This window comes from Crassostrea angulata, chromosome 4, assembly GCF_025612915.1.
Source record: "Crassostrea angulata isolate pt1a10 chromosome 4, ASM2561291v2, whole genome shotgun sequence".
Taxonomy (NCBI): Eukaryota; Metazoa; Mollusca; class Bivalvia; order Ostreida; family Ostreidae; genus Magallana; species Magallana angulata.
The window spans coordinates 42,130,762-42,144,458 of record NC_069114.1 but is presented as its reverse complement, the minus strand read 5'-3'; the positions used below and the strand labels follow the sequence as shown (position 1 = coordinate 42,144,458).

At 32.3% G+C, this 13,697-nt stretch overlaps 2 protein-coding genes across 3 annotated transcripts in view; both read left to right on the top strand.

Moving 5' to 3' along the window:
- The window catches only part of LOC128179413 (probable E3 ubiquitin-protein ligase HECTD2), a 34,127-nt gene extending 26,403 nt beyond the window's left edge, over positions 1 to 7,724 (top strand). For both annotated transcript variants that reach the window (XM_052846823.1, XM_052846821.1), the window contains 11 exons: positions 9 to 132; positions 543 to 639; positions 1,700 to 1,940; positions 2,272 to 2,360; positions 2,967 to 3,128; positions 3,726 to 3,800; positions 3,979 to 4,066; positions 4,261 to 4,367; positions 5,320 to 5,435; positions 6,030 to 6,170; positions 6,965 to 7,724. In XM_052846823.1, the coding sequence (XP_052702783.1) occupies positions 9 to 132; positions 543 to 639; positions 1,700 to 1,940; positions 2,272 to 2,360; positions 2,967 to 3,128; positions 3,726 to 3,800; positions 3,979 to 4,066; positions 4,261 to 4,367; positions 5,320 to 5,435; positions 6,030 to 6,170; positions 6,965 to 7,085 (1,361 nt within the window). In that variant the 3' untranslated portion in view covers positions 7,086 to 7,724. The remainder of the gene's footprint in view (positions 1 to 8; positions 133 to 542; positions 640 to 1,699; positions 1,941 to 2,271; positions 2,361 to 2,966; positions 3,129 to 3,725; positions 3,801 to 3,978; positions 4,067 to 4,260; positions 4,368 to 5,319; positions 5,436 to 6,029; positions 6,171 to 6,964) is intronic.
- A 3,327-nt stretch (positions 7,725 to 11,051) lies between these two features.
- Positions 11,052 to 12,840, top strand: LOC128179415 (glycine-rich protein-like). Its single transcript, XM_052846828.1, has 4 exons — positions 11,052 to 11,522; positions 11,879 to 12,302; positions 12,547 to 12,644; positions 12,797 to 12,840. The coding sequence occupies exons 2-3, from the start codon at positions 11,879 to 11,881 to the stop codon at positions 12,597 to 12,599; spliced, it is 477 nt and encodes a 158-aa protein (XP_052702788.1). The 5' UTR covers positions 11,052 to 11,522; the 3' UTR covers positions 12,600 to 12,644; positions 12,797 to 12,840.
- Positions 12,841 to 13,697: the final 857 nt, after the last annotated feature.

Here is a 13,697-nt window from a genome sequence, read left to right as displayed (position 1 = left end):
TTCCTCAGATGCTGCCAACAATTTGACTAGTCCCACAATAGTGCAATATTCTGAGTTCTATAACCCCACCCTGGACCACCTGGATCTAATGGCTGAGTATTACACATGGCAGAATCCAAGTTCATGTGCTGGGTACTTAATCATATACATTTCTTTTATTTAAGGTTAAAATCTAGTAAGTGAAAGGAGATATGACGTGTTTCTCAAATTTTAGATTTGATTTCTTTGATGCTTTGTAATGATATATTGGCCAAATAAGGTCCAATATTAAATCAAAACTTTTTGGTTAACAAGAAACAGCATCAAACAATATATATTTGCTATGTCTCAAAATAGAAAGGTAGATATGCGGGTTTATGAACTTTTTTCCTGAAGTTGACTAATAAAATTTTGAAGTCAGAACATATTCTTCATTTCAGTGTAATATAAGAACACCACAATAATTACCATAATTGAGTATTAATTTGTAAAAAATCTCTCACCCCTTCTTTTCTGCAGAGGTTATACACACTACTATAATAATTTTGATTCCTTCATTTCAGGTTTTCTTTTTGTCAGTATCCATTTATTCTGAGCATCAACGCCAAACGAAACATATTACAGCGAGACAGCGAGCAGCAGATGATCATTATGGCCAGGGTAAATATCATTGCATTATTAAAGGTTAGAGGGACAATTTCAAGTCACATTTCAACAAGGCTTATAGTGCAATTGAAGTACATTCAACCACAGCTAAATGCAGATCATAAAGTGGAACACTTTTTTTTCCTAGTTAGCTAGCTGAACAGAAGAAAATACAATTTTGGAAATATAACCATAAAAAAAGAATAAATTATTATTGAGAATTAGAATAAGTCAAATATAACACACACAAAAAACACAAAAGTGTAAAAACATACTTACGTGGTGATAAATGATTCAAAACACCAACATGCTTATCCTGACCTGTACTCAATACATAATGCACTTTAATGTAAAAAAAAAAAATTGCCTGATTTGCTGAATTTTGTTTACTAGTATTTCAATTTTTTTTTTTTTAAATACAAAAGAAACACCAATACCAATAATTACTGATTAATTCTTCGTTTTACAAGGGCTGGATGGTTGTGGCCATTTATAATTTGAATACTTAAATTACATGTACCGTTATAATACTCTCCTAAAAATGAAGATCAAGCTCCTAATAAAGGTATAGGAAAACAATACTTCCTCATGATAGCTCTGCAGAAATGCACTGCTACTTCTTACTTTCATATCATTTAAATGACCACCTCACGACGGCCGCTAATTAAGAACAACCTATATACAGTCATAGTTTGATATCTTGAACATTAATTGATATATCAATTTCCATCACAGACACTTGACATCTATAATATTTTTTTTGTATGGTAAGATTTAGATCCTTTTCTTTTATAATAACTTCTTAGTATTATATACTAAGTATATACTATAATATAATATACTATATATGTAATATACTATAGTAGTATGATATCACTACAGTATAGGAAGTCATATTACCAGACTATAAAAGAAATATTTTTAAGTCATGTGCTGTGATTCTAATTAAGGTATCATAATTAGCTAATTGTGATTTGAGACTGTAACTGTGTATCCATCACAGACAATTCAGACTTTTCTTTGTTTAAAGGGTCACATTGTGTATTTTTTTACTTGATTGTGATTTATTCCACAGAGAAGTCTTGTTGCTAAAGTACAACGAAGGCAGATGCCAGATGTTGGGATGTTGTTCCTGAACCTTACTGTGAGGCGGTCTCACCTTGTCTCAGACTCACTTAACGAGATCGCTCGCAAACAACATGACCTCAAGAAGAAGTTGAAGGTCACGTTTGCTGGCGAACCAGGGTTGGACATGGGTGGGCTTACGAAGGAGTGGTTCCTTCTTCTGATCAGACAAATTTTCCACTCAGACTATGGTTAGTTCAAGGTCATATTTCATAAATCCATAGTGTTTTTTTTCTTTTCAGGATCTTTTTTTCTCTAGCTAAGACTCTCAACAGGCTTAAGAGAGCGTGTTTTTGTAATAAGATATTTTTTTTGAATGAGTTTTTCAGATTAATTTATTAATCAATATTCATAAAAGACTCTTAATTGATAAGGTAATATGAAACCCTTCAAAATCCACAAACTGAGAAATTTTATGGAACATGATAAATCTATAGTACAAGCACCTCATTAGACCATATCTAATGATAACCTAATTCATCTATTAATTTAGATTCTGTCAATTCTCAATTTATTTTGCAGGAATGTTTACGTATGACAAGAGGGCGGGTGTCCACTGGTTTAGTTCGGCTCATTGCGAGAGCTATCAAGAGTTTAACCTGGTCGGGGTGGTATCCTTCCATGTACAATTATCTATCACTTCTTAATATTCATCATGATATGTTAAACAAAGTGCAAGTATTTATCTTCATTAGAAGAATTGTCTACACCTGCCTGTTGTCTCTGGTCTTATTATCCAAAGGATTAGAGGAAGAGATCATTACTCTGTCTCTGTGACATTTCAAATTAGCAATCCCTGGCAAGACGCATGTCTCCATCGCCGTAATTAGTTTACCGCCTTTTAAGAATTCTGCTCCATGCAGTAAATATTTAAGATGACCTAGCTACAAGGAACTGTTTCTCCACAGATCAAACTATGATATGCTGTATAATACTATTTAGTACTTCACATTCATTTACCGTTACAGTGTATTTAAAGTGTACATGTAAGAGGCCGGGGTGGTCTCGGTTATTTTTAGGCTATATGTAGTTATGTACCCTAACAATGAAATTCTACTCATGGCATATACAATCTTATACACATTTTTAAAACTCTATACAGTGAATCAGAAGTTTAAAAAAAAATGTTCAAAGAAAGGGGAGGAGAATTTGTGATGATCTAGAAGTTCAGTGTTTTGTTGCTCTCCTTTTGGGACATTCCTTAATAAGGGCTTCAGTTGATGGGCCTAGCGGTGTACAACAGTATTATTCTAGACATTCACTTCCCTGCGTGTTGTTTCAAGAAACTTCTCAGTCCTGCAGTTGTGCCTTACAACAACCCACAAGCCATGGTTGGCATGACAACGATGAACATCAATGACCTCAAAACTGTTCAACCGGTGAGTTAGCATTGTTAGCATTAATTTACTCTTGAATATTAATTACTGTGGAATCATTTAAATGTGTCTGGGCCAATTTTCGAGGATTGTGGGTTTTTTGCTTATTAGTGGTGATATAAGTTTGTTGGATGCATTGGTTTTAAGTTTCAGTAAGAGAGATAACTCTTTCTAAATGTTCTTTCATCGAGAATGTAAATTACTGGGGAGGGGCTACCAAGAATACCTTGAAAATTATGCCACCGTGAATTCTAATGATTCCACAATATTCAATAAAAATCAAATCTTTGCTTTATCTTGATATCACATTGCTCACATTAGTTTAAAAAGGTTGGTTTGGATTTGATAAAACTGAGCGGAAGACATGTTTGAATGCTTTTGCAGGGCAAATTGGCAGAGCTCAGTGAAATATGACTTTACATCAACTGTTTAATTATCTACAAACAAAAACTTTATCAATTTGCCCTCCAAAAGAGCATTTATTTACTGCAGTTAACCATGAAAGGGTCTTTGATATTGATGCTACCCTCATTGGACTGATCAGGTAGCATTGCTAAAGGATTATGTTGATTTTTAAAAGGATTTCATTTTCTCTCTCAGGATGTAGCAAACGGTCTTCAAAACCTTTTGGATTATGATGGGGATGTTGAAGATGACTTTGGGTTAAGTTTTCAGGTTAGTGTCAGAATGGTACAAGAAATTTTACAGAAAATGTTTAGCCAGTATAATTTTGGGATATTTTATCAGGCAGACACAAAATAATTGAAAACCAGTAAGTAGATAAGCCCTAGCTTGACTTACTGGTGAATGCACATGTAAAACTTAATAGTTAATTTGAAATTGTAATACACAGGTGTCTGTGACAGAGTTTGGTGTGATGAAAACTGTGGATCTCAAACCGAATGGATCAAACATTCCTGTTACAAATGAAAACAGAAAAGGTATATTCTACTAATCAAATCAGGACATATATATTTTCTTACATTTCTTAATGGTATGTGTTTGCTCTTAGGTAAATCAAAACTGATTTAACTTTTAAAACATATTCATATTTATGCATTTTACCTATCCTCATGGTAAATGTACATTCAATTTTAATGATATTCTCACTTTAATTTTGTTTTGTACTGTACAGAGTATGTGCAGCTTTACGTGGACTGGATCCTGAACAAGTCAATTTATCATCAGTTCCAGGCCTTCTATCATGGATTTCACAGTGTCTGTGCCTCCAATGCTCTTATTGTAAGTCCCTGTACTGATGTACAAAGCTAGTAATACATATGTCCTATTTAAAAATCTTGCTGACTTGGGGATAAAGATCAGTGTATATGAAGATATAAAGAGAGATAATCATACCATGAGAATACATAATTAATACATGTACACATGTAACTGTTAAGGTATTCGATGTATAACGACCACATTTTGTACCTTATAAATGAATGGTCCGATATTCTTAATCATGATATCATTTTGAAGGTGTTATCAAATAAAAATACTCCACCAAAGGGATTTTCAAAATTTTGATTATGGTCCAACTAATTACACCTTGAATTTTGCATTGAAGTCTATGGGCAATGTATGTTTTATTAAAATATTGTAAAAAGTAACTTAAAATTCCTAAAACTCTTTTGGTTTATACATGCATAAACTTTCTCTTTATTTAAATATGAAATAAAATGAATCATTTACCACAGATATTTTGACGAAGTGAAATTTTCTTTTTTCATCAAGGGGAGATACCTCTTTTAAAAAATTTTAAAGTGCAAAATGACCAGCTCGTTATATGTTGTCTGTCTTGTGAATTTGGTTTATTTCACTTTTATAGTTATCTAGCAATACATATTTAACTAGTTTAAAATGATTCAAAATTGTTCAATATCCCTTCATCATACATTGAATACCTTAAAGCTTTATCATTGTAAAACGTTTTGGTACTATAGCTCTGCTACATTTTTAATAAAATACAATTAAATTTCTTTCATTTAAACATTAGCAATTTAGAAACTGACTAACTACAGAAATTTCTAAGTTTCTATTCTGTCCATCCTAGTATAGAACTGTCAGTGAGTTGGCAGAGTTATGATGATTTCTTTCAAACCCCTCCTCCAATCATCTCTCATTAAAATCATTTTCATTCAATTACACTTGACAGTATCTTTAATGTATGGCCTTTTTTTGGTTCCCTCTCTAGATGCTGAGGCCCCAGGAGGTGGAGATGCTGGTGTGTGGAAACCCAATCCTGGACATGAATGAGTTGAGGAAAGTGACGACATATGATGGATACAGTCCTCAGGACCAGGTCATAAAGTAAGCCTGACGCTATAGCCAATACCTACAGCAGCTATCCCCCTTGTTTTGTGACAATTTTAAACATAATTGTTCATTTTAGATCAATCTAATTGAAATTAGATGTTAGATCAGCTCGCTTACTCGATACACAAACATTTGTGTGGGGAGTAAGCGAGCAGATCTATCATCTAATTTTAATTACCGGTAGATTGATTCCAGATAAACTTGTTAAAAAAATTACTTTCTACTCTTACAGTTTACTAGAATATCCACAAAATAATTTCTTTTTGCAGACGTTTTGATATACCTGTATTGTGATTTGTTGAAAATTTAATACAATGGTAGTCTTGGAACTTTATTCCTGGCTAAAATTTCTTTGACGAAATTGTCCATCAAAGGCTTTTTTACCAGAATGTGCACTCACAAACATTTGTTTTACACAGGAATGTAGGGGAATTCTGGTAAATGTTCACAAGCACCTGCTCTGATGAACAGGCCCAGCTTTTAAGATAATGACTGCATAATGACAATTCCCAACATCTCCAAATAAACTACTCTTAAGACTACTTTCTACTTGATCAGTCCTTGATGACACTGTATATGGTTTTGTAGGAATTTTTGGGACGTTGTGTTGTCATTACCCAATGAGTTACAGAAACGTCTTCTGCTGTTCACGACAGGAAGTGATCGTATTCCTGTTGGTGGAATGTCCGAGATGACATTTAAGATTTCCCGTGTTGGTGGTACAGATCTGTAAGTATAAATATCTACGTTAACTAACATTAAAACAAGTACTAGCAATATTCAGTGGGATCTCCCTTTTCAGCTGATATTAAGGGTGTAATGATGGATTTAACTATCCCATTTGAAGCTAAGCTTTATATGAGTATTTGTTTATACATGTATAAGATATTAGTGTGTATTTGAAAAAGCTGAAAAGAAACAGCAGGCTGAAATATGATTTCCTCTAAATTGGTTATTTCAAAATATGAGATGAGAAGAGAAGATAAGATTATAGAAAAAACCTACTTACTTTAACCAATACCTGATATACAAGTATCTATCTAGTATTGGTTTATGTTTTGGACTCCAATTTTATGTTTCGATCAGCATAGTTCTTGACACCCTTTAATCAAAAAATCAATCTACCATTTTACGAATCATTTTGCGGAGAGATTTTATACTGTAGATTCCTTATTAAACGCGAGGAATTAATATCCGCGTAAAATCGCGAGAAGCCCCCCTCGCAGATTTTAAAATCTCTCTTTTATTTTTATTGGAGTTAAGAACTAAAATAATTAGGATAAATATTCAATGTTCCCGATTTTATATTCCCGCGATTTGATCCAAAATGATGGAATCACTGAATTAAGTACCTGTGGAAAATAAGGAATTTACAGTATTCAGACTCATTAGTTTTTCTCTGTTTGTTATAGTTATTCTTACACTTTGATGTTATAAAGCCCATCATGTTTGTGAATGGATTGATATGAAAAAGTGTTTAAAAAAAAATTTAAAAATTTTAATTTTCTTTATATATTTTTCAGGTTGCCAATGTCTCACACTTGTTTCAATATGTTGGTCCTACCCGCTTACAAAAACAAGAAAACAATGAGAGTGAAGCTGATTCATGCTGTACAGAATGCGGAGGGCTTTGGGTTGGAATGAACAAAGCCTGCTTTTGTTTAATTAAATAGTCATGTTGTTTTTTTAAAAATAGATATGTACTCCCTTTTTTTTCATTTTTGAAGGAAAAATAATTCTATACGTTCATGAATCATGATTTTCATTCATGCACTGTTTAATTAATCAATGTGAGATTTAGGGTCAAATGAATTATGAAGTGAAGTAACTCATTTATAAGACATACTTTCTTTTAGAGCTCAAAAGAAATTGAAGATTTTAACGTCTATTTAGGTCAAGGTTATGAAGTAAATGACTACCAAAGTTCAAGGTCATTAATGAATTTGTAGGTCATTAACTGACAGCCATTGTAGGTTGATTACATTTGTTGTATGGTAGTCATGGTATTCAGCAAACAAAACTAATGTTTTGTTGCTTTTTAACTAAATTAAAAGTGAAAAATGGAACGTTCCTCAGATTCTTTGTGCAGATTTCTGTTGAAGTGAAAAGAGGAACGTTCCTCATATGAAATGTAGAGATTTTAGTTTAGGTAAAGAGGAACGTTCCTCTGATGCTTCATAAGTTTTTATAAGAATAAGAGGAACGTTACTCATTTTAAATATCTTTGTAATGCATTTAAATGTCAATGATGCAGCAAAAATTCCATAAACTTTGACTTGTAAAGGCTTAATAGAGAGGTTTAGCAAACCAACGTGTACGCGTACGTGTACGTGTAGAACGGAAAATATGTGCATTACGTCATCAGTTTGTGTAATGACGAATTTCTACACGTATGTACCCGAATGAACATACGTGTAAATTGCAAAGTACCCGTAAGGTCGAACTTGTAGCCTCTGTTTCCCTGTTGTCTATTAATTTTAATAAATATGTTAACTTTTCTTAAGCCTGAATATTCAGTGCGAATACTGATATCTACCAACATAAATTTTCATTAGCATTTAATATGTTATTGGAGTTTTATTTCACGCATCTCTTCCTCCAAAACATGCAGTGGCTCCGTTATCTTATTAATTTGCGATAAATAAAAATGTGCATATATAATAAATGATGTTTAATAAAATTAACACATGCAGAATTCCTACTTTTCGTTTATAACCAACATTCTCAGCTTAGTAGGAGAGGATATCCATAATTACATTAAAACATTTACACGTACAAGTACACGTTACAACTGCTAAACAAGAAAAGTAATTGAGCTGGTACGCGTAGTTCTAACTTGTAACCTACACGTACAAGTACACGTACACGTTGGTCTGCTAAACCTCTCTATTTTTGGCAAAAAGGGGTGTATATGGATGCAGATATGAAAAACAGGGTCAAAAAAAAGGAATTTTGATTTTCCTTTTTTGATTTGGATTGTGTTCCTATTTAATTTAGAGTTCATATATTTTAAGAATATGGTACATGTATTTTAAAAATTTTTTGTTACATTGTAGTTATTGAAGCCATGTACAGGTACATGTATGCAGGTCAGGAAATTGTCAAATTAGTTGGTGCTGGCATTGATTTAATTTGACAATATGAATAGCCATGCCATTAAAGTATTAGTGTCCTGTTTCTTCTTCTTTTTTAACATTAAATTATAAAAGAATGTAGGATGTATTTATTTAAGGATCAAAGCCATCATTTGATGAAAATTGTGAAAAGATTGAACATTATATACTGCATGTATATGTATTATATATGCATGTAGTTGCCTTATTGAACAAAACACCGGTTTTGAATATAAAGATAATGTGTGTAAAAGTGAGTTCTGATAGTACTTTAAATTTTTATGAAAATTATCTGAATCAATTTTTTCAGATTTGTTGTTTTAAAAGATAAAATTGGTTTGCTGATACTACATTTACCTATGAATTTATATTTATGAAACATTTTGTTTCTAGATGAGTAATATTAAAGGATTTTCTTTGTTTGCATTACATTGTTTGATAAAAATGGAATGCTCTGAAGTAAAGAATTAAGGCATGGGTAAAAAACAAATTGTTTTAATGATTAAATCCTTTTTTATGACAATATGGGTATCCGTCCAGTTTGATCTAAATGTTGTTAAGACATAGATTCATTTTTATGTGCAGATGTTATCTATTTCTACATTGTAAGATCAATTTTCATTTTCTCATTTTAAAAAATGACATATTTGTCATTCATTGAAATATAAACACTGTTTATCTATTATCATGTTTGAGAAATATTTTCATTACTGTATTCACATGTATAGTGACTTCACTTTATGTTTGTAGATTCGCCTCATAATCAAATAATACATTGAAACTTGTAAATGAAAAGCTGGAAGCGATATTTTACTTTTCAGTACAGGTTGTTTAGTATTTCCATGACCTGTCTTAACTTAGTTGTTTATATTTTTTTTAATTCGTCCATCTTTGTTCAGTATTGAGTTATACTTTATGAGGTTGGTTATTATTGATGATGGCTTCTTAATTGTTGTAGACATTGATTGTTGAAATCATTGTTGTGTTGGGGATTATTCATGACAAGGTCAAATATCTCTATATTAAATACCAGCTAGTATTTAGAAAAGTTTTATATAAAATTAATGTATTTCTGTTCAAATTTATAAGAGAAACCCGTTTTTACAGAATCTAAAGTAAACTTGATCAAACTACAATTTTGTTGTCCAGATATCATATTTACTACTTCATATTACCGTATATTTCTTCATTAAAAGATATGTTTCTTCTCCTAGAATTTGGATGTTCGGTTATAATCGTATTTATAATATTAAAGAGAAAATTTCTAGCAGAGTCGACATAAGCACATTTTTTTTAAACAGCAGCTCAAATTACTTACATATTTTTAAATGACATGGAAAATAAAGTGATGCCTGTTAACATCACTGAACTTATTTTTGACAGTAGCATTGTTTTAGAATCATACCTTTATTGTTAAAAGTTCATGATATTTTGTGTTCAGAAATTTGAAAATCTTTATTGTGTATTCTTGCATTCTCCCTGATATTTATTTACAGCTACTTTATGCTTACTTTTACATTTAAATATAGTTTCTTATCTAGTACATGTCATTTTTGTGTATGCCTGTAAATAGTTTTATGCAGAACAAAAAGTTTTGTATTGTGCAAAGAGCTGTGATAAATTTGTACACAAATTTTATTTGTATGTTTCATGTGTTATTTTATTCTTATGTTTTTTTCTCCTGAAATATTTGGTATTATATTTACTGTGCTGTATTGACCCCCCCCCCCTCTCTCTCTCTCTCTCTCTCTCTCTCTCTCTCTCTCTCTCTCTCTCTCTCTCTCTCCATATATCCACCTTCTCTCTTTCTTCATCACTCTTTCTAATATGGTTTACTTTCTTCAGATAATTACCTGTACTGTACTATTGTTTTATTTGTTTTGCATTGTTATGAAGTATATCATAAAATAAAGTTGTTTTTTTAATCTGGTGTTTCTTCATCTTTATTTTCATTCAATCGGTGAATTTGAAGTACAAAAACATAAACTAATAAACACAACCTGTATGCACATAAAAAGTGTTCACAAAAAATAATCGTTGTTAATAATTATAAAATGAAATTTAAAAATAAATCAAAATTTATGTTGAATTTATTGATTGGATTCATTAATTAGATTTTAATCAAATTCAATTAAAACTAACATCAATGCATTCATTTGTACTTTTTATCATTCGTGTTCTCTCTGAATACTTTATAAAAAGTATATTTTAATGCGTTTTGGTTCAATACTGTGGCTGTAAGAGCAGTGAGAACCATTCGGAACTTTATAAACGACCAGAGACCAAGAAAAAGGGGTATATCTATTACATGAAAGTCTAAGACAATAAATTAAAAGAAAAAAATAACCCAAAACATTTTTTTAAGTAAACGGTAAATCTCAAAAGTCCGTAGCCAAACTTATCTGGAGTTTATTATTATTTTTTTTTACAAATTAATCATTAATATAAGCAAGAGAACAAGCAATTCTCTCAAGATATAATTTTTGACAGGCATTATCATTTCGCAACTTTTATTACAACCATACTAACTGTAAAACATTAGATGCCCAAGATACAATTTAACAGCTCTAAAAACAAACAACAAAGAAAAAACGGAAGATTTTTTATGGAAATTTATATAAGTAAATTTCAAAGATAAGCGGGGTAGGGTGAATTACATAAAGACCAATAAACACAAGATAAACATACACATTGCGTAAGACCGTCTCCCGAGGCCAACGGATGGTTCCGTGTCATTTAGGAAATCTGAACGCACCCCGCGTCACCCCTGCACAAACTTATGCGCGTGTTACACAATGTTGAGGTGAATTTCGACAAGAGGCTCCCACGATCTGGAAACACTGGCTCCTGTTACTTGCAAGGTGACAAAAAGGTCATGACTTTTTTCCGGATTTGAATTACGTGTAAGTCTAGTATAAATAGCAGTGGGGGAACTGAGAATCCTTGCAGAACGCCTTTGACTGTGAAGGTTAGTATTTACTCATCTCCAGTACATTTTACACCAAAAAAAAACATTTCACTTTAATTTTTTTTTAAATTTTCTGCTTAAAAAGATTTATGACGAACGTTTACGATTTTTTAAAATCAAAGATGGACATTTGTACATGCATAAATTGTTCCAAACCTGAAATAGTGCATGACCATGCGTGATATGCCATAGCATCTCAAAGCGGTTCATTTGTTATGTTTATTCGTTCATCTTTTTTTTTTTTTTTACCTAATTTGGTAGTTACAGTCAATTCTCAGATATACCATAATGTTTGGTTGGTGAACCCATCATAAGTTGATAGTTGCTAACTTAATAACTGTTTTCCTTCTCTCCAGATGAAGCGATCCGTTTTCTCCGTGCTTGCTCTGGTCCTTGCTATGGGTGTTGCCACCACCCTGGCTTCAGGATATGGATCATCTGGATACTCTAGCTACGACGGTGGATACGGGATGTACGGAGGGGGATACTCATCCGGATATGGATCATACGGAGGTGGATATGGATCATACGGAGGGGGATATGGATCAAGCGGTTACGGCAGTGGATACGGTTCCGGCAGTGGATACGGTTCCGGAAGTCACGGATCTGGATACGGAAAGTCAGGAAAGCACTCCAGCACTGCTCTGTACATCCCATACGCAGTTCCCGTACCTGTAGAACAACCAATTGCCCCCACACCAATCAACCCTCTGTTATTTACCGGTGTTGGCACAACCCAGAATAATGGAATTTTCGGAGGAAACGGAGCCGGTCTTCTTTGTAAGTCAATCTAACTTGTTAAATTATCCAATACGTAGCGATTAATGTTACTTTACAAGGAATCAAGCAATATATTTCGTTTGAACTACTATTCTTAAGGAAATTTTCGATCTGATCAGTTGCTATAAATTGCGAGGTAAAACCGCTTGATCGGACCAGTTTCTGTTATTTCTCTGTAAATACACATGTCCCAATGAATACTGAAGTTCTATGTGATCATATATTATATAATTTTATTTGACAGTCCTTCTCTTCCTCATCCCTCTGCTGTTTAACAACAACAACACCTCTGGTTAAATAACTAACTGATGAAGACAAAGGAATTGGAGAACATCATCTTACGTAAGTGAGAGCAACGTTGTAGCCCAGAGAAACTGAAAATAAAATTGGAATTCATTAATTAGAGTTATGGATAGTTATAATCAATCGTTTCGATGATACATCGCTTTTAAGACCTTGACTGCTGGCCTTAATTTTTCTCTGTTTTGTTTTAGGACATTGATACCTGTACATAGGTTGCAGAAAAGAGCACACGCCGCTGTCTGGTCACTAAACCCTGTCATAGACACCCCCATACCCCCTTTCCTGTCACTTAAAAAAAACACGCCATGCACTTCGCATGGGTTGCTTATACTCATCGTCAATTTGTAAATAGTCAATAAAATTGTTGTTTACAAAAAAAAAACTTGTTTGATATTTTTTTTAAATATATAAATTATAAGTAAATATTTGGAATTAAAATCAAATTACTCTGGTTTTGCATGAGAAAGCATATTAACTTTGCAAAAGTAATGATTGCAAACGCATTCATTCTAAACGTGCAGTTTTTTGGTCACTGAGAAACGAATAAAAACCTTTTTTTCATATTGAGAAAGAAAGAGCTCATGACATTAACTGATTACATTCTCATGATATTAACTGATTGCATTCAATGCTATTGAAATTTTTTCTTATTAATGATTGAAAAAAAAAAAAAACATTTAACGGAAAAGAGCTAATCCTCTGAAAGGAAAGGTCATTTTTATATAATATTCTGATAAGACTGGTAGATTCATAGGTTTAAATTTACATCTTTTTTTCGCCTGTAGCTCACACAATTTTTATTTAGATATAATTGGGAGATTTGGGGTTTTTATTTTTTATTGAAAATACACCGCCCTTAAAACAGAGAAATCCCACGATAAGTTTACCAAAAAAAAAAAAAAAACAATCATTTTATTATAAGTTTACATTGTACAATCATTTTATCACCAGTAAAAACCAAAAGGCGTCTATGGGCGTAGGGTTAATGGGTTGTCGCCAAAAAAAAATTATTGGGCCCGTATTAATTATATGTTTTTTTATCAGTTGAAATTAAACTATCTCATGGAAAAGTCTTGTGTTCCACAATCTTAT